This window comes from Mobula hypostoma, chromosome 8 (assembly GCF_963921235.1).
Source record: "Mobula hypostoma chromosome 8, sMobHyp1.1, whole genome shotgun sequence".
Taxonomy (NCBI): Eukaryota; Metazoa; Chordata; class Chondrichthyes; order Myliobatiformes; family Myliobatidae; genus Mobula; species Mobula hypostoma.
The window spans coordinates 31,872,679-31,900,219 of NC_086104.1; the positions used below are offsets into that span (position 1 = coordinate 31,872,679).

General features: G+C 43.9%; 1 protein-coding gene across 1 annotated transcript in view; it reads right to left on the minus strand.

The window, feature by feature from the left end:
• lrpprc (leucine-rich pentatricopeptide repeat containing) overlaps window positions 1–14,320 on the minus strand; it is a 140,802-nt gene extending 126,482 nt beyond the window's left edge. The window contains exons 1-3 of the mRNA XM_063055649.1: window positions 14,170–14,320; window positions 4,777–4,988; window positions 741–863 (exon numbers count right to left, since the gene is read on the minus strand). Coding sequence (XP_062911719.1) covers window positions 741–863; window positions 4,777–4,988; window positions 14,170–14,306 — 472 coding nt within the window. The 5' untranslated portion in view covers window positions 14,307–14,320. The remainder of the gene's footprint in view (window positions 1–740; window positions 864–4,776; window positions 4,989–14,169) is intronic.
• Between the last annotated feature and the right edge of the window lie 13,221 nt (window positions 14,321–27,541).

Consider the following 27,541-nt stretch of genomic DNA (forward strand, 5'->3'; position numbering starts at 1 on the left):
TCCCAAGAAGAGTAGGCCACATTGGAAATTATCTCGACATAGGTTGTAAACCAAATCCTTCAAAAAAAGAATTCAATTCAGTGGGCAGTTATGACGAAAGTACAAAGGAATCATGTCTCTTTCACCAGTGACCACAAAATCCAGGTCATTCTTTGCCTGAATTCTTAACCAAACTTTAAAAGAATAATACAATGTATAATGTTGCCCAAAACACAAATGATTATTACTGCCAGGTTTCAAGGCTACTATATTCCTTTTGAAGCTTCCTTGACAAGCTTCATAAGAAATAAACTAATGTAAAATTTCAGCAATCTGCACATCAATCTTTTTCCTAGCTGATTAGCTGCAAGATTCTTCCAAAACTCAGAACATGTCATTTCATACCAAGGAGTAAGGGGTTTAAATCATTAGAATTCTCAACCTCAGAACTTCGGACATTTACTATAATTAAATGAACAACCCTTTGAACAACTGAAAGATACAACAGACCAGAAAGCTAAGTGAACAAGTTAAGTGAGCTAAGACACCTGCTGCTAATTCCAAGTTCTTACAGTCTTTCATCTGCTGCCTCTTGTCTGATTAATACATTAATCTTTTAGGCAAAGAACTGTAATTATACATTTTATACTGCCCTCATTTATTTGCTGGAATTGACCATTATCTATCCCAAGCAAACACAAGTTATTTACATTACCAGCTGCATCAATGTGATGGAGAAAGGAGACTTTATGTGCCCATACCCAGTTCTTGTATTTTGTCCCAGATTCTGTGAGCCAATTCTGTTCTTTCCGTCAAGTGCACTTCCGGAAGCAAGGAACCACAGCTTCGCAAAAGGAGCAAGGCTTGATTGCCACTGGGACAGCCTGTTCAAAACAGATATATTAAAATTGCATATTAAGGTTAAAAAAAAATCAGAGAACATTGTTGAGTCAGAAACAGCAAGCGAAATTTCAAATGAGTGAAAACAGGTAAAACAATTAAATTCCAATCACATGCAATTCTTAAAGATATCCATATGCTCTTTGTGAAAATAACAACCAAAGATCACACCTCTGAAAAACAGAAATTCCTCTCACAATTGGGATCAGTTACATTTTCTGCAATACTAGTTATCATTTTCCAGGTGTCACGTGCTAGCTAAACAAATCAAATCACCTGGAAGATTCATGATACATCGACTGTTACAAACAAAAAAAAATCAAACAATGATTTAGTTTTGTGTTGCACAGCCATTACACAGCAAATTCAATTTAGTATTTTTGTGTGGGCTAAGATAAAGATAGTTATCAAACTAACTATATTTAAATAGGTATGGTCTAAAAAAGCAACTGCAGTTCAAAAATAGACATTTATTTTCAAATTACAGAGCAAGCATTCCACATCACAAGTGCATATTGATCTAAGGTTAAACAACTTTTACCTTGAAATGTGAGGAGGATGTTACGAGAATGCAGGGTGACTTGGACAGGCTGGGTGAGTGGGCAGTTGCATGGCAGATGTAGTTAAATGTGGATAAACGTGAGGTTATCCACTTTGGTGGTAAGAACGGGAAGGCAGATTATTATCTAAATGGAGTCGTTAGGAAAAGGGGAAGTACAACGAGATCTAGGTGCTCTTGTACATCAGTCACTGAAAGCAAGCATGCAAGTACAGCAGGCAGTGAAGAAAGCTAATGGCATGCTGGCCTTCATAACAAGGGGAATTGAGTACAAGAGCAAAGAGGTCCTTCTGCAGCTGTACAGGGCCCTGGTGAGACCACACCTGGAGTACTGTGTGCAGTTCTGGTCTCCAAATTTGAAGAAGGACATTCTTGCTATTGAGGGAGTACAGCGTAGGTTCACAAGGTTAATTCCCGGGATGGCAGGACTGTCATATGTCGAAAGATTGGAGCAACTGGGCTTGTATACTCCGGAATTTAGAAGGCTGAGAGGGGATCTTATTGAAACATAAAAGATTATTAAGGGATTGGACACGCTGGAAGCAGGAAGCATGTTCCCGCTGATGGGTGAGTCCAGAACCACAGGCCACAGTTTAAGAATAAGGGGTAGGCCATTTAGAACAGAGTTGAGGAAAAACTTTTTCACCCAGAGAGTGGTGGATATATGGAATGCTCTGACCCAGAAGGCTGTGGAGGCCAAGTCTCTGGTTGCTTTCAAGAAAGAGAAGGATAGAGCTCTTAAAGATAGCGAAATCAAAGATTATGGGGATAAGGCAGGAACTGGATACTGATTGTGGATGATCAGCCGTGATCACAGTGAATGGCGGTGCTGGCTCGAAGGACCGAACGGCCTACTCCTGCACCTATTGTCCGTTGTCTATTGTCTATAACTTTAGGGCAAGCTGATGTACAGGAAATCGTTTATACTTCCAATGCAGAACTGAGGTCAGCATGAACTTAACTGTGCAATTAGACTGTTGCCCCGCAATCCATCGCAGTAATTCTGATTCTCCATTCACTTTATAAATATCATAAATTTATTTCAGCCACATCTCTCCACCAGGTTTAAAAAATAATCACACTTGGATGATCATTTGACAAGGTACCCCATGCAAGGCTTATTGAGAAAGTAAGGAGGCATGAGATCCAAGGGGACATTGCTTTGTGGATCCAGAACTGGTTTGCCCACTGAAGGCAAAGAGTGGTTGCAGACGGGTCATATTCTGCATGGAGGCCGGTGACCAGTGCTGTGCCTCAGGGATCTCTTCTGGGACCCTTTCTCTTCATGATTTTTATAAATGACCTGGATGAGGAAGTGGAGGGATGGATTGGTAAATTTGCTGATGACACAAAGGTTGGGGGTGTTGTGGATAGTGTGGAGGGCTGTCAGAGGTTACAGCGGGATATTGATAGGATGCAAAACTGGGCTGAGAAGTGGCAGATGGAGGTCAACCCAGCTAAGTGTGAGGTGGTTCATTTTGGTAGGTCAAATATGATGGCAAAATATAATATTAATGGTAAGACTCTTGGCAGTGTGGAGGATCAGAGGGATCTTGGGGTCTGAGTCCACAGGACACTCAAAGCTGATACGTAGGTTGACTCTGTAGTTAAGAAGGCATACGGTGCATTGGCCTTCATCCACCGTGGGATCGAGTTTAAGAGCTGAGAGGTAATGTTGCAGCTGTATAGGACACTGGTCAGACCCCACTTGGAGTACGGTGCTCAATTCTGGTTGCCTCACTACAGGAAGGACGTGGAAACCATAGAAAGGATGCAGAGAATATTTACAAGGATGTTGCCTGGATTGGGGAGCATGCCTTATGAGAACAGGTTGAGTGAACTTGGCCTTTTCTCCTTGAAGTGACGAAGGATTAGAGGTGTACAAGATAATAAGGGGCATTGATCATGTGGATAGTCAGAGGCTTTTCCCCAGGGATGAAATGGCTAGCACGAGAGGGCGTAGTTTTAAGGTGCTTGGAAGTAGGTAGAGGAGATGTCAGGGGTAAGTTGTTTGTTTGTTTGTTTTTTTTTAAAACGCAGAGAGTGGTGAGTGCGTGGAATGCCTATCCCCTCCCAGCTTCTTACTTCTTCCACCTATCCCTTCCCAGCTTTTTACTTCACCCCCTCTTCACCTGGTCTCACCTATCACCTGGCAGCTTGTGCTCCTTCAAATCCCTCACTCCCCCCAACCTTATTATTCTGGCTTCTGCCCCCTTTCTTTCCAGTCCTGCTGAAGGGTATCAACCCAAAATGTCGACTGTTTATTTCTCTCCATAGCTGCTTCCTGATCTGCTGAGTTCTCCAGCATTTTGTGTGCGCTGCTCAATAAAAATACAACTTTACAACGGATTTTAGCCCATGTGGAAATGATCTGGAATGCAGTTCCACTATCAGCTCCAGCTCAAAGGGAAGTACGAGTGAGACACTACAAACTAAACACAGTGAATTCCAGTTAAGTGGGCCATTGGTTAATCAGGGCAGCCGCTTATTTAGGACAACTCTCAAAGAACAAAAACTAATCGAGAAAATGGCCAAGATTCCCTTTGTTTATTCAAGGCACTATGCCGCTTAATTGGGACAGGAGACTGTTGCTGAGCAGTTTCTAAACAGTGTTGGTCAGGTGTGTTTGTGTGGCCGTTGGAGAAACTGCATCGTGTTTAGAGCAAAGAACTTTTAAGTAGTGTCAGCTGCATGTGCTTGTGATATCCATTTGGACCAAAAGACGCCGATACAAAGAACAGTGATGTTTCACAATTTTGTGCCAGGAAATTTATTGTGGAATTACGACACTAGTTCATGCAGGAAGAAAATGAAGGCAGTCCATTATCTGTGCTAGGTGTCTGTGCTGATTTTGTTCACTTAGTCAATCAAAAGAACACAGCAGCATACGATGATGAATTCCCCTCAATAATTATTAAGAACTAATACACAGTTTAATAGTACTGTTGTATTATCGGTAGTGTCTAATTTGTCCTATATTTCTTTCAAATACATAATTTGTTACTCAGTTCAATAGTAGTTTGTCTTTTTTTAAGTACATTTTTACACATTTCCATGAAACTTCAGCTAATTAGGACAGTTGCTTACTTGGGCCAAATTACACTGGTGCCGATGTGTCCCAATTAACTGAAATCCACTGTATTTGAATTAATAAGTTATGACCCATGATCTAATTTCATAAGTCTTGCCATATTTAGGACAGAAAGAGAAATAGAGTTTTTGAATCACTTTTGAAATTAAACTGTGTAGTTCAGTAATGACTAGAAAAGAATATGAAAACAAAGAATGAATTTCTGAATGTTAAACATCACGAGTGTATGTTGGAAACAAAAACAAACCTGTCCGGCAGATGTCATGAAAAATTCGAAGGAGTAAAGTTTTTGTGATGCGACCTGTTCTCCGAACAGAGGAATCGAGTTTATTCAAGGCCCAGTCAAATTGCATGGCCTGCCTAGCTCGCACTGCTGTATTTGGTTCCTCTTTGACAAGTGTGCTCTGCTCCGTGGCAACTCCACATAAACGCACATTGCTGTAGAGAGGTCTAGAAAGGCTAAAGAAAAAAACAAATTTAATCAGTTACATACAAATACATCATTATTGACCATTATTGACCGTATGTTCTTAACCATAAAGAAACTGCTTGGTTGGGAAAACAAAAGGAGAGTATTAATTCAATGGGAAGAGATGTAGAATGCTGCTGTGGCTGCAGAGAGGGATGACAGTTTCCTTGAAAAGGAAGAATAGCTAGCATGCAGGTACATCCAATGAAAAGTCAATAGAAAGTTGCCTTAATTGGAAAGGGAAGAGAAATAAACATAATGAAGTCTTGCTGTAACATTGCAGAGTGTTGGTGAGACTGCAATGAAGCACATTTCGCAGCCATACAGCTTTCTCTTTCTTTATTTATTGCGGTCTGAAAACACATCTTTTCATTAATCATCCAAAAATATAAATTATCTTGCACAATCATGTTGCATAAATAATGTCACAAGTTCAAGTTCACTCACTGACTTGAGCGTAATAATCAGCATCAAAACTCCAGTGTCATGATGAAGGAATCTCATCAAGTAATATTTCAAACTAAACAACCAATAACACTCGAGTGGAAGTTAAACACTCAAAGTACAAAAGACTTAATGAAAAATAGAAAATGATGAAAATTCTTAAAAAGTCAGGCAGTATCTGCAGAAAGAGAAAAACAGACAATAAACTTCCATCAGAACCAATGTCATAAAAGCTTTCCAGAGCATTGGTTACTATTTAATTGAACATCTAAAACATGGAGAAACTGCATGCATTTGAAGAAAGATGACAAATCTGACTTTAGAAACAGCATAAGGGACTCCTTGGTGTCAATTCCATGAAAAGTACTGCAAAAGGTCCTCCTCAAAAAGATCGAAACATATAGAGAAATGCATTGTTTGCATCAAATCAAATCAGCAAAGGTTACGCTGGGCAGCCTGCAAATGTTGCCGTGCTTCCAGTATCAACATTGCAAGCCCACAACTCACAAACCCTGACCACGTCTTTGGAGTGTGAAAGAAAACAAAACATCCAGGGGAAACCCACATGGTGAACGGCTTTTTCTCACGCTGCATTGTTTCACAGCTTGAATGAGAAACGGTTCAACTTTTTTTTTACCTGCATTGCAAAATCATGCTCATGCCAACTTCAAGTATTTTGTTTCTGCAAAATCCTCCAAATTCACTGTTTAGATAAACAAATCACTAACAGTTTCCTCAGCCAGGACATCTCCAGCATTGAAGCTCTAATCATATGCAGCTGATTCCAATGCACTGACTTACACACCAGACATCTGAAAGAAGCTCCATCTCACTGCACGAGACTTCGAGCAGGATATTCTCATATCTCCTTGTAAAAAAAATTCTAAATTCTGAAACCTCGGCAATGGGAATCTACAGGCTGAAAGCAACCAAAATGCAGAAGCAGAGAAAGATGGCACCAAGAACTTTGCGTCTTCTTGTCAGGAGACATTCAAGTCAAGAGAAAACACCAAAAAGTACACCACCACCAAAACGACACACCCTTCGAGCAAATTCTACCTTGTGCATGGGCAGAGCCTGCAGATCTTCAGGCACAGTCTGTACTGAAAGCAAGTTACTTTCTATCTCAAGGAATGGTTTTAAGATGATTGTTCTCTCAAGATTACAAACAGAAAACTTCTCTTATCATCACATTGCCTTTTGTGATGGAAGGAAAAAATTGCTGACAAATCCAATTTTGGCTCAACCCAAAATGCTGACTGTCCATTTCCCTCTAGAGATGCTGCCAAACTCAGTCAGTTCCTCTAGCAGTTTCTTTTTTGCTCCAAATTCCAGCATCTGCAGTTTTCTGTCCACCTTTTGTGATTGCTTGCTAGAAACTAATTAGCCACTGCAATTTCTGCAGTACAAAAGTGATTACACTAAAAAATTACTTAATGCTAGCACTTCCAATGGACTCACTTTCAAGGCCTCTTTATTCTCATGTTCCCGAGAATTATTATATATTTATTTATTATTATTTCTTCTTTTTGTATTTGCACAGTTTGTTGTCTTCTGCACTCTCGTTGAATGCCCTAGTTGAGCGGTCTTTCATTGATTCCATTAAGGTTATTTTTCTAAAGATTTATTGGTATGCCCTCCATACCAGACAGTGATGCAGCCTGTCAGAGTGCTCTCCACAGTACAACTATAGAAGTTTTTGAGTGTATTTGTTGACATGCCAAATCTCTTCAAACTCCTAATAAAGTATAGCCGCCATCTTACCTTCTTTATAACTACATTGTTATGCTAGGACCAGGTTAGATCCTTAGAGACCTTGATGCCCAGGAACTTGGAGCTCACTCTCTCCACTTCTGATCCCTCTGTGAGGATAGGTATGTGTTCCTTTGTCCTACCCTTCCTGAAGTCCACAATAAGCTCTTTCGTCTTACTGACGTTGAGTGCCAGGTTGTTGCTGCGGCACCACTCCACTAGTTGGCATATCTCACTCCTGTACACCCTCTCGTCATCACCTGAGATTCTACCAACAATGGTTGTATCGTCAGCTAATTTATAGATGGTATTTGAGCTATGCCTAGCCACTCAGTCATGTGAATATAGAGAGTAGAGCAGTGGGCTCAGCACACACCCCTGAGGCTGAGAACCAACCTGAAATATATAAATAGGGTAGTCAGCCAGAAAATTTTTCCCCAGGTTGAAAAAGTCAAACACTAGACAGCATAGACTTAAAGAGAGAGATGAAAAGCTGAAAGGAAAGTTGCAAAGCAATTACTTTAAAACTGTACTTTTGGTGTACAGGTTTCCCCCGCCATCCGAAGGTAGAGCGTTCCTATGGAACTGTTTGTAAGCTGAAATGTCGTAAAGCGAAGAAGCAATTACCATTTATTTATATGGGAAAATTTTGTGAGCATTCGCAGACCCAAAAATAACCTACCAAATCATGGCAAATAACACACAAAACCTAAAATAACAGTAACATATAGTAAAAGCAGGAATGCTATGATAAATACACAGCCTATATAAAGTAGAAATACTTCTCTACAACGATTGCCTGCACAGATCTCCGTAGCTAAAATCTCACGCAAGCGCTGTTGGCATAAACGCGCTCTCCAGTAACCTTTAAGCTATGAGGCTGCCAAATCTACCAAATAACGCGTAAAAATACACAGCCTATATAAAGTAGAAATAATGTATGTACAGTGTAGTGTCACTTACCAGAATCGGGAAGACAGCTTGCCGAGCACACTGTTGATGGTGTGTTAGACTGAGTCGCCGCAGGTTGGGTGGTGCAGTGGCCCCCACCCTCCGGGCCGCCGACCCGATACATTGCCGCGAAGAACGCAGCAGTAGCCGGGAGGCACACAGCACATCTTTAAAAAAAAGCCTAAATAAACATGCTAATTAATTAGGTGCCGCCGACACGTAATTGTCGGCCCAGATCAGAAGCGATGCAATCGGAAATCGGCACTGATCTGGGCCGACAATTACGTGTCAGCGGCACCTAATTAATTAGCTTGTTTATTTCAGCTTTTTTTCTTAAAGATGTGCAGTGTGCCTCCCGGCTACTGCTGCATTCTCCGCGAATCGGTACAGTATTTGTCCGGGGCCCGGGTGTTGGGGTGGTGGGACACGGGGCTGTCATCTCATCGTCGATCAGGGCAGGCAGCTCATCTTCTCCTATGACTGCCTGCCTCAGTGTCGAAGGTCGAGGTTCGTCGTCTGCTATGGCTGATGTGGAAGGCTTGCTTGACTGCTGAGCCTCGCACATTTTTCTATCATACAGTTGTTTGTAAGGACTCAAACCATCCTGCAAATATCCCCTAAACCTACGTACCCTTTCAAAACTAAAGTCGTACTTTATCATTGCAGCAAAAATCTCACGCAGTTGCTTCACTTTCTGCATTCGGTTGCATTTGGTTTCGATTGTTATCCTTTCCTCTTCCGATTACATCAGCTCTTCATCAATCAGTTCTTGGTCATGAGATGCCAAAACCTCTTCAACATCATCTTCGTCAGCTTCCACAAGCCAAACTCACTTTCTCCTTGCTTCATTCACCACGATCGAAATGCTTAATTATGTCTAGTTTTGTGCTAAGTGTTAACACCCTTACGAGCTCCTTTAGGTTTTTCCAATACCTCAGAACTTATCTTGCTAACAGCTGCTCACAGGCACGTGTTTAAGCAATGCCATTCCGAATCCGGGGGAGAACAGCTGCTCGGGACGCGCGCTGCCTTTCTTCGTAACAGTAAAAACACCTTTTGAAAGCAAAAACAGGTAACTAATGTAGGTCTTTCGTAACATTGAGGTTTCGTAAAGCGAACGTTCGAAAAGCGGGGGACATCTGTACTTGGAACACACTGTCCGGGGGGGAGATGAAAGCAGATAAGACAGCAACATTTAAGAGACATGTAGACGTCTACGTGAATAGGTAGGTGATGGAGGGATGTTTGTGCATATGGGATTAGTTTAAAATGGCATCATAGTCTGCAGAAACATTACAGAATCCTCGAGATACAACACAGAAACAGGTCCTTAGACATAATTAATCCATGCAACATTCAATTACTAAATTTACATGAATCCTAGAGTGATCACATTTTTTTATTCTCTTAAATTCTCATTTACTCTGCACAGATTTTACCACTAATCCACCCACTAGTATCAATGTATAGATACAAGCTAACTTCTAATGTGTATTTAGGATACAAGCTAACCTCAGAGAATACGAAAACCACCAGGAACAGCACCGAAGGTCAGGAATAAACCCAGGTCTGTGACGCTCTGAGTCAGCGGCTCAGTCAGCCGCACTACTGTACCATCCACGAATTTGTTCAGGGAAAATCACATCTATCTAATCTGCTGGCCTTTTACAAGAAGTTGAATCGATGAAGAACTAGCATGTTTATATATTTGGATTTCCAGATGTTTCTGACAAAGCCCCAGAAAGAAGGGTTGACAGGATTACAGCACATGCAATTGGAGGTAAGGTACAGAGACAGAACAAGTATCAGTTACACAACGTGAAGCAACCTTTCCAGATTGGTAGGTTGTAATGTGGCATTTCTCCGCCATTGATGCTGGGACCCAAAAATGCACTGTCAGACCAAACCAGTTGTTCTTGCTTATTCATACCCATTGCCACATACCTGTGCAACATGAGGCTTTCCATACAGATGTTGTCTTGCTAATCCATGGCTTCAATTTTGTTTTAGCTGACAGAACCAATGATCTCATTTCATGTGTTTCCACACCTCTTATCAATCTCCTCTTCCTGGACAGAGAATGGACAGATTGCTGCTTCTAACTTTCTACCCCACCACACCTCTCGTCAAAACAATTTCTGACACTTTCAATAAGATTACATGACCAGACACAGCTTGTGCACCAGTCCCTTCAGCATTGAAGGGACTGTTCCTTTTGTGACTGCACAGTCTGCATTGCCATCTCCATCCACCACTTTCCTCCTTCTGCTCTCCCCTCTCCCTACAGCCTGAAAGCATCCAGCACCAGGCTCAAGGCCAGCTTCTACCCCACTGTCTTAAGACAATTGAATGGTTCCATAGTGCAATAAGATGGACTCATCCTTAGTACAATAAGATGGACTCATCCTCACAATCCACCTCATACCTTGCACCTTATTGTCTACCTGCACTGTAGATATTACACTTTATTCTCCATGCTGTTATTGCTTTACCTTGTACTGTAAATATGAGGAGGAAAATCCAGATCTCAAACCCCCACAGCCTTGCAGCAATACCCACTCATGAGGAAGGCTTCAGGAATAAACCCAGAGCTGGAGTCCCGAAGGCAGTCCTACATTGAGTTCAATGCTGACTGGCAACTCCTGCAATGCTACCGATACCAAACTGCATCGGTCTCTGCCATTCCCTTGGGTTCAGTCACGTTGCCACATGGGCAACAGCTTGCCCTCCACATCATACTGCCCAGGCTTGCGTATGTAGACAGCCAGGATGCAACATCCATGGTCGACTCTGACTGAAAGAGGCCTCAGATCCCAGTACTACCTCAATGCATTGTTGTGTATTGATCTGTCTGAACAGTGTGCGAGTCACCCTGAAGGTTCACTTGCAGGTTGAGTCGGTGGTGAGGAAGGCAAATGCCACGTCAGCATTCATTTCAAGAGGTCTAGAATACAAGAGCAGGGATGCGATGCTGAGGCTTTTTAAGGCACTGGTGAGGCCTCACCTTGAGTATTGTGAACAGTTTTAGGCCCCTCATCTTAGAAAAGGTGTGCTGGCTTTGGAGAGGGTCCAGAGGAGGTTCACAAGGATGATTCCAGGAATGAAAGGGTTATCATACATGGAACATTTGATAGCTCTGGGTCTGTACTCACTGGAATTCAGAGTATGAGGGGGGATCTCATTGAAACCTTTCGAATGTTGAAAGGACCAGACAGAGTAGATGTAGAAAGGATGTTTCCCCATAGTGGGAGAGTCTAGGACAAGAGGGCACAGCCTCAGGATAGAGGGGTGCCCTTTCAAAACAGAGATGCGGAGAAATTTCTTTAGCCAAACAGTGGTAAATTTGTGGAATTTGTTGCCACGTGCAGCTGTGGAGGACAGGTTGTTGGGTGTATTTAAGGCAGAAATTGATAGGTTCTAGATTGGACATGGCAAAGGTTACGGGGAGAAGGCCAGGAACTGTGGTTGAGGAGGAGAAAAAAGGATCAGCCATGATTGAATGGCGGAGTAGACTCGATGGGCTAAATGGCCTAATTTTGCTCCTATATCTTATGGTCTTTTCACTATGCCTTGGTATGTGAGATAAAAATAAACCAACTCTTATTCCTTCTGAAAGCACTTGTCCATAAAACTGCAGGAAACACAGTCTCTGCCATTTTACCTCTTCCAAGGGCCCAACAGCAATTTGCTTGCATTAGGTAAAATGTTGTTCCTCAAGCTTTCGTCCAGGCACTTTGCAGCCTTCCAAACTCAAGAACTTCAGGTAACTTGCTGTCCTTGTTAGAACTGGCCAGCCCTTATTGGTCAACCATATAGATTCATTTTTCCCCTCCCCTGACACAGATGATCTGCTGGACAATCCTGAGAGCTTTTATTGGCCTATGTTCCTTTGCTCCAAATGCTCTCATTAAACTATCCAACTGCCTACCACTTTGGCTTCAGTCCATGAGAAGGATTCTCTTTAACGTCACCTACCAATCTCTATCCTCTCAGCAATGTAAAATGTTGATTTTTTTCTCCTACCCAGTTGAGATGAAGGGTCTTCATCCTGAAACATTAACTGCTTACTTTTCCACTGAGTACTTTTCAGCATCCAGAATTTAATTGATTTCTCCTTTGCTATTTGGCTCCCAGATTTTAACACAGCCCTGATCCAAACATGGATCAAAGAGCCAAGTAACATAAGTGAGGCACGAGTGACTGCCACTGACATCAAAGCAGCAAGGCTACTGAGGTAAAAGTGGGGGCAATGTGCACAAGGAGAAAGTACTTTAGTGAGTTGTATCAAAAATTGTTGTGGCTGTCACAGAACAATCAATCCCAACCCTGCTATATCATCCGGAGTTTCTCAAGGCAACATCCCAGGCCCAATCATCTTCAGCAGTTGCAACAATGAACCTTGCTTTGCACATAAAGTCAAGTGGGGAATGTTTGCTGGCTTGTAGCAATGTTCAGTTGCCATCTGCAACCCTCAGCAGCCTATACGCGCATGCAACAAGAGCTAGACAAACCCAACTAACACGAGTAACACTAAAGTACCAGGCAACCAGAAGCTCCAATAACATATATTTAACTACCTACCCTTGTTGTCAAGCAGAACCATTTCTACTGACAGAAGGAGTAAAGGCAGGATGCTTTAGGCAGATGGGGCTCATCAGCAGAGGCTGGCAGCTCTTCCAAGAGAAGGAAACCTCTGCTGCCTTACAGCTATACTCACTTATGGGGAAAGCTCTGGGGCTGGAGTCCCTAAGGCAGTCCTACGTTTAAGTTCAATGTTGACTGGTAACTGTTGTGACAGCACTGGTGCCAAATGAATCCAAGTCTCTACCGTTCCTTTGGGTTTATCAGCTGCAGGAATGGGGGGGGGCAGGGGGGAAGCCTGCTACAAGGGCAGCAGTTTGCTCTCCGGGTCGTATTATCCTGGCTTGCATATCAAGTTAATGGCTAGGATGCAACAACTCCACCAACAGAAGACTTTCTACCCATCAGCCAATAACATTAATATCTCTAGGGGCCCCATTATCAATAGCCTGAAGATGGACAGAAATAAGAGCATTACATCTACAGAAGCACATAAGAGGCAGAAGATCCTGCAATAACTGGCTCACCCCTTAACACCTCCACCCCAAAGAAAAAGCATTCCACTGTTTACAAGTCAAAAATCACAAATCAGGAGAATGGAATATTCTCCACTTGCCGGATGAGTACACTGTCGCCAACTCCACAGAAATTCAATACCATTTAATGACAAAGCAGCCCACTTGATACACCCTCTATCAATTCCACCACCATCTGCACACTACTGTTTATTGTCCAGGCTGCTCTAGTAACACCCATTAACCCCCTGATCTTACACTGCCAGAAGGAAAACGGCAGAAGATAATGAGAATGTCTCTAAGTTTCCCTATTCTCCAAATATCACATTCTCCTCATTTGAATATCATCACCCAGTCTACATTAGAGAGTTTCCTAACCAACAGTGGAGGACTACACCAGTTCCAGGCAGTTTACCGTCATCTTCTCAAGGGCAACACGGTGATGCCCAGATTCTGAAAGCAAATTCATTAAATGCTGGGAAATGGAGCTGTAAAACGGGAAATAAGCAGATATGTTGAAATCAGGCCAACAAAGTTTCGTAAGACAGGGGTGCAGCATGGGAGGACGAAGGGAAGCTCCCTTGGAAGGGGTATATATCCCACTCCAGGGTCCCTTGACAGGTAATAAACAACCTGAGTCGAGTTCCATAGCCTCATACCCTGCCCTAGATATCAGGTACTAAGCCCACGGGGCCCCAAGGTCAGAGGCAACATGTGCAGCAGAAGTAACCGCAGCTCCAGGGTACAGTTACGTCACTTACAAAATTCCAAAGGCAAAACCAAATGGTGTGAGAGTACCGTCGATAACTTTTCAGCTCATTAACCGGTAAAGCCAGGAACCTACAGCTGACACCGGCCATTCGGCGCATCAGTCACAACCTGACCCGCGGACCGGTCTCCCGGTATCTCCGCCCGGATACCAACTCACCTGACCACCGGGCAGCCAGCACGGCAACCTGCAACGGCGAACGCTCCCTGCCTAAAACCTGAGGAGAGTCCCGGGCGAAGGAAACGTGAAACTGGCAATCGCCTCATCAACCGCGCCAATCGCACCAGCGCCGCCATGTTTCTGGAGAGGGGAGGGCGGTCTGGGTCACGTGGTACGCAAAGGTCACCGCGCGAAACCAAGTGTCACCGTGGGTGTACTTTCGTTCTTTTCCTTAAAGAACTTTAAACAATTCTAAGTACTAGAAACTCACGTAGATCTACATAATTAACTTTACGTTCAATGTTTTAGTCATATATTGTTTGATATTCAATCCTAGTATTATCGTAAGTAGATAGATCACCCCCTTGGATTTGGTAGTGACGCCAGTGTCGGCCAGCTAACTGTTTCCCCGAAGTTCCCTCACACGGCCCGGCGTCCCCGGAGGTTGTCTTTTAAATGCAGTCCGACCAGCGTTATCTCCGGGAACAGGCTGTTGCAAGTACTGTACCTGAGTTCAGACTCAGCATCTCGTCCACTGTCCTATCCTGAACACCCTGCAGAGACGGGGAACATCCTCTACGGATAAAATCTGGGACCAGTCTCAGCAAGTGGCCTGACCATCACTTTAGGAGATGATTAGACCAATACTGAAACGGAATCAATCCCCTGAATTCGATGGCCTGACCACTGTTTGCTTCCTAAATATGCTGTATCCTTGCACTGCCACCTTCAAACCATCATGGACCCTCTGTTCCTCAATACGACACCTCACATTTGCCTTGATTGGAATTCAGGGGCCCTAAAGGACGTTTCCAGGTATTCAGTACACCGATCTGAGATATGTCAGCGGCCTCGAACAAGCAAATCGAGTCTCTTGCAGTAGACCCATGGCTCGGTTTTCCAGTCCCTAGCTAAACCCACACTCACTGCACTGGTTAGGAGCCACCCGAGGTATACTGCTCAGAGACTGTTTTTCATCCCAGCCCATCCAACACCTACCCTAACCAGGTAGCTGTTGAACAGCTAGCCACCTTGAGCCATTCGTGGTGATTCAACTTAAACAATTTCATTGCTGTGGGAAGTCGAAGCCCTCAATCACATTACAGGGCAACAACAAGGACGCTATAGGAGATCATATCGAGATACAAATATAATAATGAAACGGATAGATAAGATATAGGCAGGAAAGTTGTTTCCACTGGTAGGTGAGACTGGAACTCGGGGACATAACCTCAAGATTCAGGGAGTAGATTTAGGGCAGAGATGAGGAGGAACTGCTTTTCCCAGAGATTGGTGAATCTGGAATTCTCTGCCCAATGAAGCTGTGGAGGCTACCTCAGTAAATATATTTAAGACAAGGTTGGGAAGATTTTTGCATAGTAGGGGAATTAAAGGGTTATGGGGAAAAGGCAGGTAGGTGGAGATGAGTCCATGGCCAGATCAGCCATGATCTTATTGAATGGCAGAGCAGGCTCAATGGGTTGGATGGCCTACTCCTGCTCCTATTTCTTATGTTCTAATGCGCGCAAGCTTCATTATATTGCAGCTCTCTGGGTAAGGCACTCCTCAGTATCTAATTCTAGAATGATTACATTTAGTTCTGATTCCATCCTGTTCCATGTTAAGAGAGACTGAGGTATCCTTGTACACAAATTACTGAAGTTTAACATATTGACACAGCAAGCAATTAAAATGAAAACATATGATAAGGGTTTGAAAGAAAGAACAGAGACGCCTTACTGCAGATATAGTACTGTGCAAAAGTCTTTGGCACATATATATATGGCGTGCCTCAAGGCTGTGTACTGAGCTCTCTTCTGTACTCCCTTTTCACCTATGACTGCGTTCCTGTACATGGTTCTAACTCCATGATCAAGTTCACAGACGACACCACGGTGGTTGGCCTGATCAGAGGGGATGACGAGACGGCCTACAGGGACGAGGTCTAGCACCTGGCCACGTGATGTGCCGACAACAACCTGGCCCTTAACACCCAGAAGACCAAGGAGATTGTTGTGGGCTTCAGGCATGCTAGGAGCCACACTCACGTCCTTATCTATATCAACGGAGCTGTAGTGGAGCGTGTATCAAGCTTCACATTCCTTGGTGTCCACATTTCCGAGGATTTCACCTGGACCCTGAGCTCCTCCATCCTGATCAAAAAGGCGCAACAGAGCTATTTCCTGTGGAGCATCAGGAAAGCTCACCTCTGTCCCAGGATACAGACGGACTTTTACCGCTGTACCATTGAGAGCATACTCACCAACTGCATCTCAGTGTGGTATGACAATTGTCCCGTATCAGACAGCAAAGCACTCCAGCGTGTGGTGAAAACTGCCCAGCGGATTATCGGCACCCAATTGCCCACTACTGAGAACATCGACCATAAACCCTGCCTGGGCAGGGCAAAAAGCATTATCAAGGATGCATCTCACCCTAACCATGGACTTTTTACTCTCCTCCCATCCGGTAGGCGCTACAGGAGCCTCCACTCCCACACCAGCAGGCACAGGAAGAGTTTCTTCCCTGAGGCTGTGACCCTGCTGAACTTCACATCACAGTGCTAAGCAGTATTGCGCCCATATTGTACAGTCTCAGTACTTTTATATTTGTGTGCTGTAGCACTTACTTTTTATTTGCAGTTATTTTGTAAATAACATGATTCTTTGCATTTCTGGTGAGATGCTAACTACATTTCACTGGCTTTGTATCTGTACTCAGCACAATGACAATAAAGTTGAATCTAATCTCATCTAATATAGCTAGGGTGCCCAAGACTTTTGCACAGTATTGTATTTGTCAATGTGGAGCACAGAGCAAGTTTGTAAATCTGGTGGGAGCAATAGGTGTTGGGAATGGTGAGGGTGGAGCGCTGTGGGAGGAATGTGGGACAGGTGGCAGAGAAGGAGTGCTGGGGTTCGGGGTGGCATGGGTGCAGATACATGTAGCCCTAAGACACCAGGAAAGATCCTTTTGTTGCAAACATTTGGTTTATTGATCATTACAGAATGTCTGTCTGATGCTTCCTGTTCCATCCCCTCTCCCTTCCCCTTTTCCAACAATGATTCCCCTCTCCCTGCCTGCTTCCCACTCTCAGTCCACATCAGAGGCCCATATCTGATTCAAGATTATCATCGCTCAGATATTAGCTTCCAATTAAGATGCCGCAACCAAACGTGTGCGACCGCTGGCTTGTAGTTAAAAAGTTAAGAAATTTGACTAAAAACATCACTAAAAATACATTTTCTGAAGTAAATTGTGTTGTTATCGCTGCCAACAGTGAAGGGGTGAGCAATGGCGAGACGAATTCAGGGGATGAGCCGAGATGGTGGGTTGCAGAATAATTGCGGATGGAGTTCCAATGCTTCTGCACTTGGCCTGGGCGCGAGGTTGGATCACTCTGTGCGCTAAGCTGACTTGAAGAGCTTGAGAGCGGCTTTGGAATGGGTGGCGAAATCTGGGCCCGCAGCGAGTCGCTAAGCGGTGTGGTCTAGGCCGCCAGTCCTTCGCAGTAGCCGGGTCTGAGTGTGAGGTACGATCTGCTGTTTGAGACGATTTAAATGCTGGCCCAGATTGGAGGCGAGAGCCGATTCCACTCACTCTCCACGATGTTCAGTCCTCTCCTCATGGCACCGGTACCTTTCGCTGTTCCGTTGTTGGGTCAATTTAAACGTCGGCCCAGATAGACGGAAAAGACAAGGTGTGGGGACCTAAGGCGAGAGGCGTTTTGCACTCGTTCTCCGCAGCGGTCACTCCTCTCTCCACGGCACACAGGCTATGAAAGCTGAACACAGATCATCTCCCAACCTCAGACAGTTCATACTTGTGATAAAGGGAGTGTGATGAAGGCTCACTGGACTGATTCCTCAGAGGTAGGATATTGTCATTTGAGGAGGAATTAAGCAGTGGTGATCTACTCTCGTGAGTTTAGTAGAATGAAAGGTGATCACGTGGAAACATACACATTTTTCACAAACCTTCAAACACAAAATGCTGAGATCCTCCAGCATTTGTATGTGCTGCTCTGGATTTCCAGCATCTACAGAATCTCATGTTTAGATCCAGGTTTGATGTTTTCCCTGGCTGAGCTATCTGAAACCAGAGTCAAAGGCTTAACATAGGGGGTCTCTGACTCCGGACAGAAATTGCTTCACCGAGAATGTAGTGAACCTTCGGAGTTCTGCACCCAGGAAGACTGTGGAGATCTACTGGTAAAGTACACACCAACAGAAAACAAGAAAGAAAAGGAAAAGCTCTGAGCAACACACAGAAGATGCTGGAGGAACTCAGCGGGCCAGGCAGCATCTATGGAAAAAAACAGTCGACGTTTTGGGCTGAAGGATTTCCCTTATTTGGGAAAGGAAACGCTCCGGCTGCTCTGGTTTCCAAAGACATACTGGCTAGTCAGATAATTAGTCATTGTAAATTGTTCTGTAATTGGGCTACATGAGTTGCTGGGTGGTGTGGCTCGTTGGACCAGAAGGGCCTGTTACAAGCTATACAGTATTTATAAATAAATTAGTAAAACAGTCAATGTACTTTTGGACTTGCCCTCTCTAAGGTAGGTGAAACTCAGCAAGTCTAAATGCAAATATGTCTGACACAGACCAGAAGATAAAGGAGCAGAATTAGGCCATTCAGCCCATCAAGATTGGTCCACTATTTCATCATGGCTAATTTATTATACCTCTCCTGCCTTCTCCCTGTAACCTTTTGACATCCTTACTAACCAAGAAACTATCAACCTCCACTTGAAATGTACCTAATGACTTGGCCGCCATAGTCATTTGTGCAATGATTTCTACAGATTCACCCATCCTCCAGCTCAAGAAATTCTTCTCCATCTCTATTCTAAGGGGATGTCTTCTATTCTCAGGCTGTGCCTTCTGGTCCTCGACTGCTCCACTATTGGAAACATCCTGACAATGTCCACTCTGCCTAGGCCTTTCAGTATTCAATAGGTTTCAATGAGATCACCCCTCATTCTTCTGAACCCCAATAAGAGCAGGCCCAGAGCCATCAAACACTCCTCATACCCTTTCAGTCTCAAATCATTTGTGTGAACCTCCTCTGAACCCTCTCCAATGCCAGCACATCCTTTCTTAGATAATGGGTTCAAAATGGCACGCAATACTCCAAATGTGGTCTGCCCAATGCCTTTCAAAGCACAGACTCAGCCACAAAGCCATCAATCCCATCATCCAGATCACTGATGAAGATTGAAAAACAAACCAATCCTAAAAGATACCCCTGTGGAACATCACTAGTTACACTAGCCAAGCAGAAAAAGCCTCCTTTATTCCCACTCTTTGCGTCCTGCCATTTGGCCAATTGTCTGTCAATGCTAGTTTCTCTCCTGTAATACCATGGGCTCGTATCATGTTTAGCAACCTCACATGCAGCACCTTGGTAAAGGCCTTCTGAAAATTCAAGTCAACACATCCACTGACTCTCCTTTGTCAGTCCTGCCTGTTAGTTCCTCAAGGAATTCCAAAGATTTGTCAAGCAATATTTCCCCAGAGGGATACCATGGTGATTTCAGCCTACTTTTTCATAGTTCTCCAAGTACCCCAAAACTTCAACCTTAATAATAGACCCCAACATCTTCCATTACTATTGTGACTCCATTACTATTTGTTAAGCTTAATCTTTGACTGGATATGTATGAATCTATTCTGTTACTTCACCACAGAATGCAAATGTTTGCATTTCCTATTCTGAGGCCTCTGTCAGTCAGGGTCATTTCTGTGTGTTGCACCCGAGCTGTCTAAAATGCAAGACGGGGCAGTATGATGGGGAGAGCAAGCTATTGCCTATGTAGTAAGCTCCCCATCTCCATGCATCTGATGAACCCAAAGGAACGGCAAAGATCAATACAGTTTGGCAGCAGTAACATCACAGGAGTTGCCAGTCGGCATTGAATTTAACGTAGAGCTGCCATAGGGACTCCAGCTCCAGATTTTTCCTTCGGGGTTTACTCCCAAAGCCTTCCCCATGAGTGGGTATAACTGCAAGGCAGCGGAGGTTTGAGATCAGAGTTTTCCTTCTTCTAGATGGGCTGCCAACCATGTCTGATGAGTTCCATTTGTCCGAAGCGACTGGTTTTAAGGTGCCAGTGACCTGCCCTTGCCCCTTCTCCTGTCAGTAGAAACGGTTCTGCTGGGCTTTGTAGCTAAGCCACACGTGAAGACCAGGAGCTGAACTTGAGTTGTCAGAGGCTATTTGGGGCACGCGCCATTGGGAGCATTTAATAGGTAGTGGGAGCTTATCCCCCATTACTAACCTCGGCTATAACAACTTCAAGGAATCACTGTCTTCTAATAATGGAGAGTGTATCGTGATTGCTGCCCTTCTCCGTTGAGAGAAAACTGCACTACCTTCCAACATACTGATGGTGGTGCTGTGGCTTTAACTTTGCCTTAACTAGCAGTCCGTCACAGGAGCTGTAACGTGATTGTCTATGAAATGTCAATAACAAACCAGTTTAATCCTTTGTCCAACAGTTCTTTTAGAAGTAAATATTCCTTTGTCAATGGGTTTAAGGGTAATAACATGGAATCAGAGGAAAATAGGATTTATAGACCATAATTATATTACCATCATTCTAATAGTCTATAATGTGAAATATTTGCATTTTATATAGCTTTTTTCATCACCTCAGAACATGCAAACTGGTAAGTTTTTACAGTACAGTTGCACAGTGGTCAATTTGTACAGATTTAACTTCCACAAGTAGCAACGTGAAAATGATCCTTTAAGTTGTTTTGTAGACATTGCTTGACGATATGCTTTGGTCAGATACTGGGGAGAACACTCAATTTAGTGTTGTCGGGTTCTTTTATATCCATTGGAGAGAACTGATAGAGCCTCTGTTTGTGCTAAAACCTGAAATGACGCAACTGGGAACTGTGCATCAGTATTGCGTAAAGTATCGAACTATATCATTCCTGCCTTGTAAACTGTCTGCTTGTCCAGTTTTCACTCTGCCTGTTCTCTTTGGCTTATTCTCTTGAACTTCATCTTCTCATCTTCAAAACTGTAAGCATTCTTATGACGTGACAAATTGTGGCAGCTAGTTGCTGTTCATTTCTTTTTTTGCACGATGGTGATGAAAAACAGGTACTACCACATGCAGAGGTCAGAGGTGCAAGAGCCAGAAGGCCAGTGATGTGGTGAATGGAGAGGTACTGGAGACACAAGAACACAGGAAAACTGGACGAGTAGGACACCTGGGCTCTCAAGCCTGCTTCCTTATTCAGTATGATCATCAATGATCCATGCTGGCCTCAACTCCCCTCATAACCCTCAGTTTCTTAATTGGTGAAGTATTTATTGTTCTCTAGCTGAAATGAATCTAATGATTTAGCCTCCACCTCCCTTCAGGGCAGAGAATTCCAGAGAACTACTACCGTCTGAGAAGAAAAATATCTACTCAGTTTTACACGACTGGCTGCTTATTTTGCAGTTGTATCCCCCTGTTCGTGACGCTCCCACAAGTGAAAACATTTGAACATTACCCAGACACAACAGAAGCTGTGAACGCTGGAAATCTGGATCAATCGGGAGGAACTCAATAGGTCAAGCAGCATCTACCTCTCTGTTTCAGGAAGCTGGATGAGATGCACTAGAAATGATGAGTTGAGGGAATTGAGCTGGAAGATGAAGTGTTGAAGCAAGAGTTAAAATAACTTAAATTTCTTATTGGTGCAGTCACATCACTTTGCGACTTTATCAAGTTTTTACTGATAATGTGGCTGCTTTCATCATGGAATAATTGTATTGGCCCATACCATTTTACTTTTACCACCAAGGTGAAGCCAAAGATCAAATCAACCATGATCTTAACCAATGGTGAAGTTGGCTCCAGTATGGTCCACTCCACTGAATCCATATCTTCTTATAATTCTAAATGTACTCAATCTACAATGAGCAATTGCTCTGTGAAGGAAAATAGGGAAGGAAGTTTAAACTAATAACTTTACAGTATATTCATATTTTAATGGGGCCTTTTTATTCAATATATCAGAGTCGGAGTAACCTTTCCTCCTAAATGCATTCCTCTGCTTGAAATGAGCAATTCCAGTGAACTCTTGCCTGATCAAAAATCTCAGAGTCAGGAAGGACTATGAATAGAAACCCATTAGCAAATGGAGCCTCAGAAGGTTTCTGGGATATGCTATTAGTACTACTGAGCCAAAGTCATTCATATAGGTGGAACCAATGAGTAAACTGACTTTTAAAACATTGACATTTGAACTGATTTTGGACAACCTCATGTAAATAGGCATAATGAGGGCTGGTGTGCTTAATTATGCTATGTGAATGCAAGACAAAGCAGGGGAAAATGTTAAAAAAGTATAAAAATACACCAATGGAGAAAATAAACACAGAAAAGTATATAGAAATCACGTTAATAAATTTGCCATTGTTCCAGCTGATGAGTCCATTTGTAATTTAAATGATAATGATCATGGAGGTTTTGTTTTCTGTAACCTTCCATGGATAGAACAAACTATTAAAGCTGACTACATCTGACCGGTCTTCTTCTCCCTCTAACAAGCTGCTGCTGGAGGGAAGGGTAGGAGTCTTGGATCCACCTTCAAGAGGAGTCCCCTGACTCCCCATCTTTATTTCTCCAGTCCTGATGAAGGGGCTCAGCCCAAAATGTGGACTGTACTCTTTTCCATAGATGCAGCCTGGCCCGCTGAGTTCCTCCAGCATTTTGTGTGTGTTGCTTCGATTCCCAACACCTGCAGATTTTCTCTTATTTTGTATCCACCTTGCAAGGATCAAAGAGGCTGTGGACTTGTTTTAGGGGACTTTGGGGATCGTGGTGCATGTGTTCCTGGATTCCGGTTACTCTTTTTTGCTGATTTTGAGCGGTTTGGATTAATGCTGTAAGAAGCCCTGCTGTTCAACTGAGGAATGTTGTGTCCGCCAATCAGGATGTTGGGATCTGGAGAAGGTTCTAGAGAGCACGGGCAGAGAGAGATTCGTGATGGACAGTAGTCTGGCTTGGGATCTTATGGCGGGATCTGTGGAGTGGGACAGAAGGGGACGTGCCGCAGATGGGAAGGAGAGTCCCCGTTGCAAGCAGTGCTTTGTGCAGATGAATGACTCCGAGGAGGAGGACCAGTACTCCTGAGAGAGGGAGCCAGTTTGTTCCAGATGGACTTTGAGGGAAGTTTGGACTGTGGCGGGTGCTTTCACAGAGACCAAGGGTTTGGTGCTGTCAGAAATGGTTATATGCTACTTTGGAAGAAACGAGCTCCAATAGTCATGCACACATTTAGATTGGTCTAACTGTAATGTGCCCTTTTATTTTTTTTCTTCTTTCTTTTCTTTCTCTTAATAACTGTTTGATAAAGCTGAAGTTGGTAAATATACTTCCTTTATAATTTTAGGTACTGTATGATCTGCTATTTCTTGCCAACCAATAATTGTCTATGGACAGTATTTACACAGCATTTGCTCAAATTGAGGTTGCTTTAATTGAAACATCATGATGCTCCTGTTGGGTTGAACCCCAAATCATACCAACCCGAGACTTACATGTTTACAAAAGGAGGCCTTCCTGTCACTGAGTCATGTGGCTGTTAGGAGAGTTAGCTCATGATCCAAGGTTGTACACGAGCCCAGTGAGAGGGTTGCATTTACATACTTTGATAATGCTTGTCCTTTGAACTTTAAACTTTTGAACTTTGAAGAATGTGAAAATTTTGATTGTGCCTCTGATGCTTAAAAAAGGGAATAACCTCAGTGTTGTTATTACTTTGTTTAATTCAGATTATTTTTCTTAAGTCTTCAGTCACGACAGTGACTGAAAATCCTGAAGTTCAGAGCATTGTCAGTGTCACCTTTCTCCAAGTGACAAGACTGGCATTCTCACAGCTCTCTGAACAAATTGAATTGGAGTCAAATGACATGATTGAAATCTTGGAACCACCAGCAAACACTATCTCCGGCACCAGATCAATGGAATTACAGGTCCCAGAGCTTTTGTTTAAATAAACTCTTCTTTTCAAATTTCTAAGGAAACACATGATGCTTTTGCTTTCACAAGATTTTTCTTTACCTTAAAGTGTTTTAAATTATTGTCAATCCTGACCTATTGAGGAGCTCTTAAAATTGCAGTAATTTCTTAAAGGGATAATGTTCAAATTGCCATTCCGGAATGAAAAATCAAAAAGAGTTTCAGTTGGTGGAAAAGCCACCAGAAGGAATTGTACTCACAAAAGTAAACTAAGTTCAAGAAACTAAATATTGAGAGAGAGCTGGAAGATTATAAGGCTAGCAGGAAGGAGCTTAACAACGAAATTAGGAGAGCCAAAATGTGCTATGAGAAGGCCTTGGCGGACACGATTAAGGAAAACCCCAAGGCATTTTACAAGTATGTGAAGAGCAAGAGGATAAGATGTGAGAGAATAGGACCAATCAAGTGTAACAGTGGAAAACTGTGTATGGAACCGGAGGAGATAGCAGAGGTACTTAATGAATACTTTGCTTCAGTATTCACTACAGAAAAGGATCCTGGCGATTGTAGGGATGACTTACAGTGGACTGAAAAGCTTGAGCATGTAGGTATCAAGAAAGAGGATGTGCTAGAGCTTTTGGAAAGCATCAAGTTGGATAAGTTTCTGGGACTGGATGAGATGTACCCCAGGCGCCTGTGGGAGGTGAGGGAGGAGATTGCTGAGCCTCTGGCAATGATCTTTGCCAGAGATCATTAATGGGGACAGGAGAGGTTCCTCAGTGTTGGAGGGTTGCAGATGTTGTTCCCTTATTCAAGAAAGGGAGTAGAGGTAGCCCAGGAAATTATAGGGCTGTCAGAGTCTTACTTCAGTAAATTGATGGAGAAGATCCTGAGAGGCAGGATTTATGAACATTTGGAGAGGCATAATATGATTAGGAATAGTCAGCATGGCTTTGTCAAAGGCAGGTCGTGCCTTATGAGTCTGATTGAATATTCTTGAGGATGTGACTAAACACGTTGATGAAGGTAGAGCAGATGCAGTGTATATGGATTTCAGCAAGGCGTTTGATAAGTTATTAGTTGATTATTGAGAAAGTAATGAGGCATGGGATCCAGAATTGGCTTGCCCACAGAAGGCAAAGAGTGGTTGTAAGGAAGGAAGGAAATTGCCTTTTAAACTCACAAGAGAGCATAGGCCATCAACTTTTTGCTGTTGATGTTTCTGTAGCAGGCAATTTCTTTTTTACGAGGTTGAGTTGCTAGCTCGACACTCAACCCAGCACAGATAGAAAGCATACCTGAGGAGCCAGCTGGGTTCGAACTTGGGAGCCTTCACTCCGAAGTCCGGCACTGATGCCACTACGCCACCAGCCAGCTCTAGGCAAAGAGTGGTTGTAGAAAGGTCATATTATGCATGGAGGTCAGTGACCAGTGGTGTGCCTCAGGGATCTGGGACCTCTTCTCTTCATGATTTTTATAAATGACCTGGATAAGGAAGTGGAGGGATGGGTTAGTAAATTTGCTAATGACACAAAGGTTGGGGGTGTTGTGGATAGTGTGGAGGGCTGTCAGAGGTTACAGCGGAACATCGATAGGATGCAAAACTGGGCTGAGAAGTAGCAGATGGAGTTCAAACCAGATAAGTGTGAGTAGTTCATTTTGGTAGGTCAAATACTGTATGTTGGCAAACTATAGTATTAATGGTAAGACTCTTGGCAGTGTGGGAGATCAGAGGGATCTTGGGGTCCAAGTCCATAGGACACTCAAAGCTGCTGCGCAGGTTGACTCTGTGGTTAAGAAGGTATACGGTGTACTAGCCTTCATCTACCGTGGGATTGAGTTCAAGAGCTGAGAGGTAGTGTCACAGCTATATAGGACCCTGGTCAGTCCTGTCATAGTGGGGCGCTGGTGGTGGACCCAAATGCAAGACACAGACACTGAAGTACAAGGAACAGGACCAGGTTTGTCAAGAAGGCAAGGGAAGAGGGGAAGAGACAACACTGGACATTGACACAGGCCCTGGATGAGACTAGGACACAGGGCCTGGGCTAGGACTCCAAGCCAGAGACTGGTCAGGGACCCGGAACCTGGGTCTTGACCCGGGCTTGGACCCCAGAACTAGGCGAGGACAAGACGTAGCTACAGGACCGGATGTGGCTACGGGACGAGGCACATGGACAGGACGAGAACCTGAAGCCTTGACTTGGTCTTGGCAGAACAAGAACGCAGAGCCTTGGAACACAGAGCTGGGACCCCTCCTTGGGAACAGGACTTGGGGCCGGGGCTCTACACAGAGTCAGATCTCTCCTAGGGAGCAGAATGTAGGGCCAGGACTCATACACAGAACACTGAGAGACAGTTCTCCACTCAAGGTAGCGGCAAACGGCCGGACCTGTCCAGCGGAGGCAAGGGCACAAAGAGACAGTTCCTAACACAAGGTAGCAGCAAACGGCCGGACCTACCTAGCAAAAGCGTGGACACAAAGAGACGGTTCCCAACATAAGGTAGCAGCAAACGGCCGGACCTACCTAGCAAAGGTGTGGACACAGAGACAGTTCCCAACTCAAGGTAGCGGCAAATGGCCGGACCTACCTAGCAAAGGTGTGGACACAAGAGACAGTTCCAAACAACGAAAGACAGTTCCTTATCTAGGCACAGCAAGGCCCCGATCTTGCTCCGGCAGTAGAACTTGATGGCAATACAGGCAAGGACACGGGCAAGGTTGCGGGCAAGGCTTGAGGAGGAGGAGGAGGAGGAGGAGGTGGAGGTGGTGGAGGTTGTGGTGGCGGCGGCGGTGGCGGCAATGAAGCTGAACCCAGGAACTATTTATGTAGCCAGCCCAAAATGAGAATCAGGTGCCTCAACTACAGCACCAAGAACAAGGGAAAAACCGGAAAACCTGGAATAAGGAACAATGGACCGGACCGTGAACCGGAATGCAGACTTCACGAACCGGACCATGACAAGACCCCGCTTGGAGTACTGTGCTCAGTTCTGGTCGCCTCACTATAGGAAGGATGTGGAAACTATAGAAAGGGTGCAGAGGAGATTCACAAGGATGTTGCCTGGATTGGGGAGCATGCCTTATGAGAATAGGTTGAGTGATCTCGGCCTTTTCTCCTTGGAGCGGCAGAGCATGAGAAGTGACCTGACAGAGGTGTATATGAAGATGAGAGGCATTGATTGTGTGGATGGTCAGAGGCTTTTTCCCAGGGCTGAAATGGCTAACATGGGAGGGTGCTTGGAAGTAGGTACAGAGGAAATGTCAGGAGTAAGTTTTTTACGCAGAGTGGTGAGTGCGTGGAATGGGCTGCCGGCAATGGTGGTGGAGGTGGATACGATAGGGTCTTTTAAGAGACTCATGGATAAGTACATGGAGCTTAGAAAAATAGAGGGCTA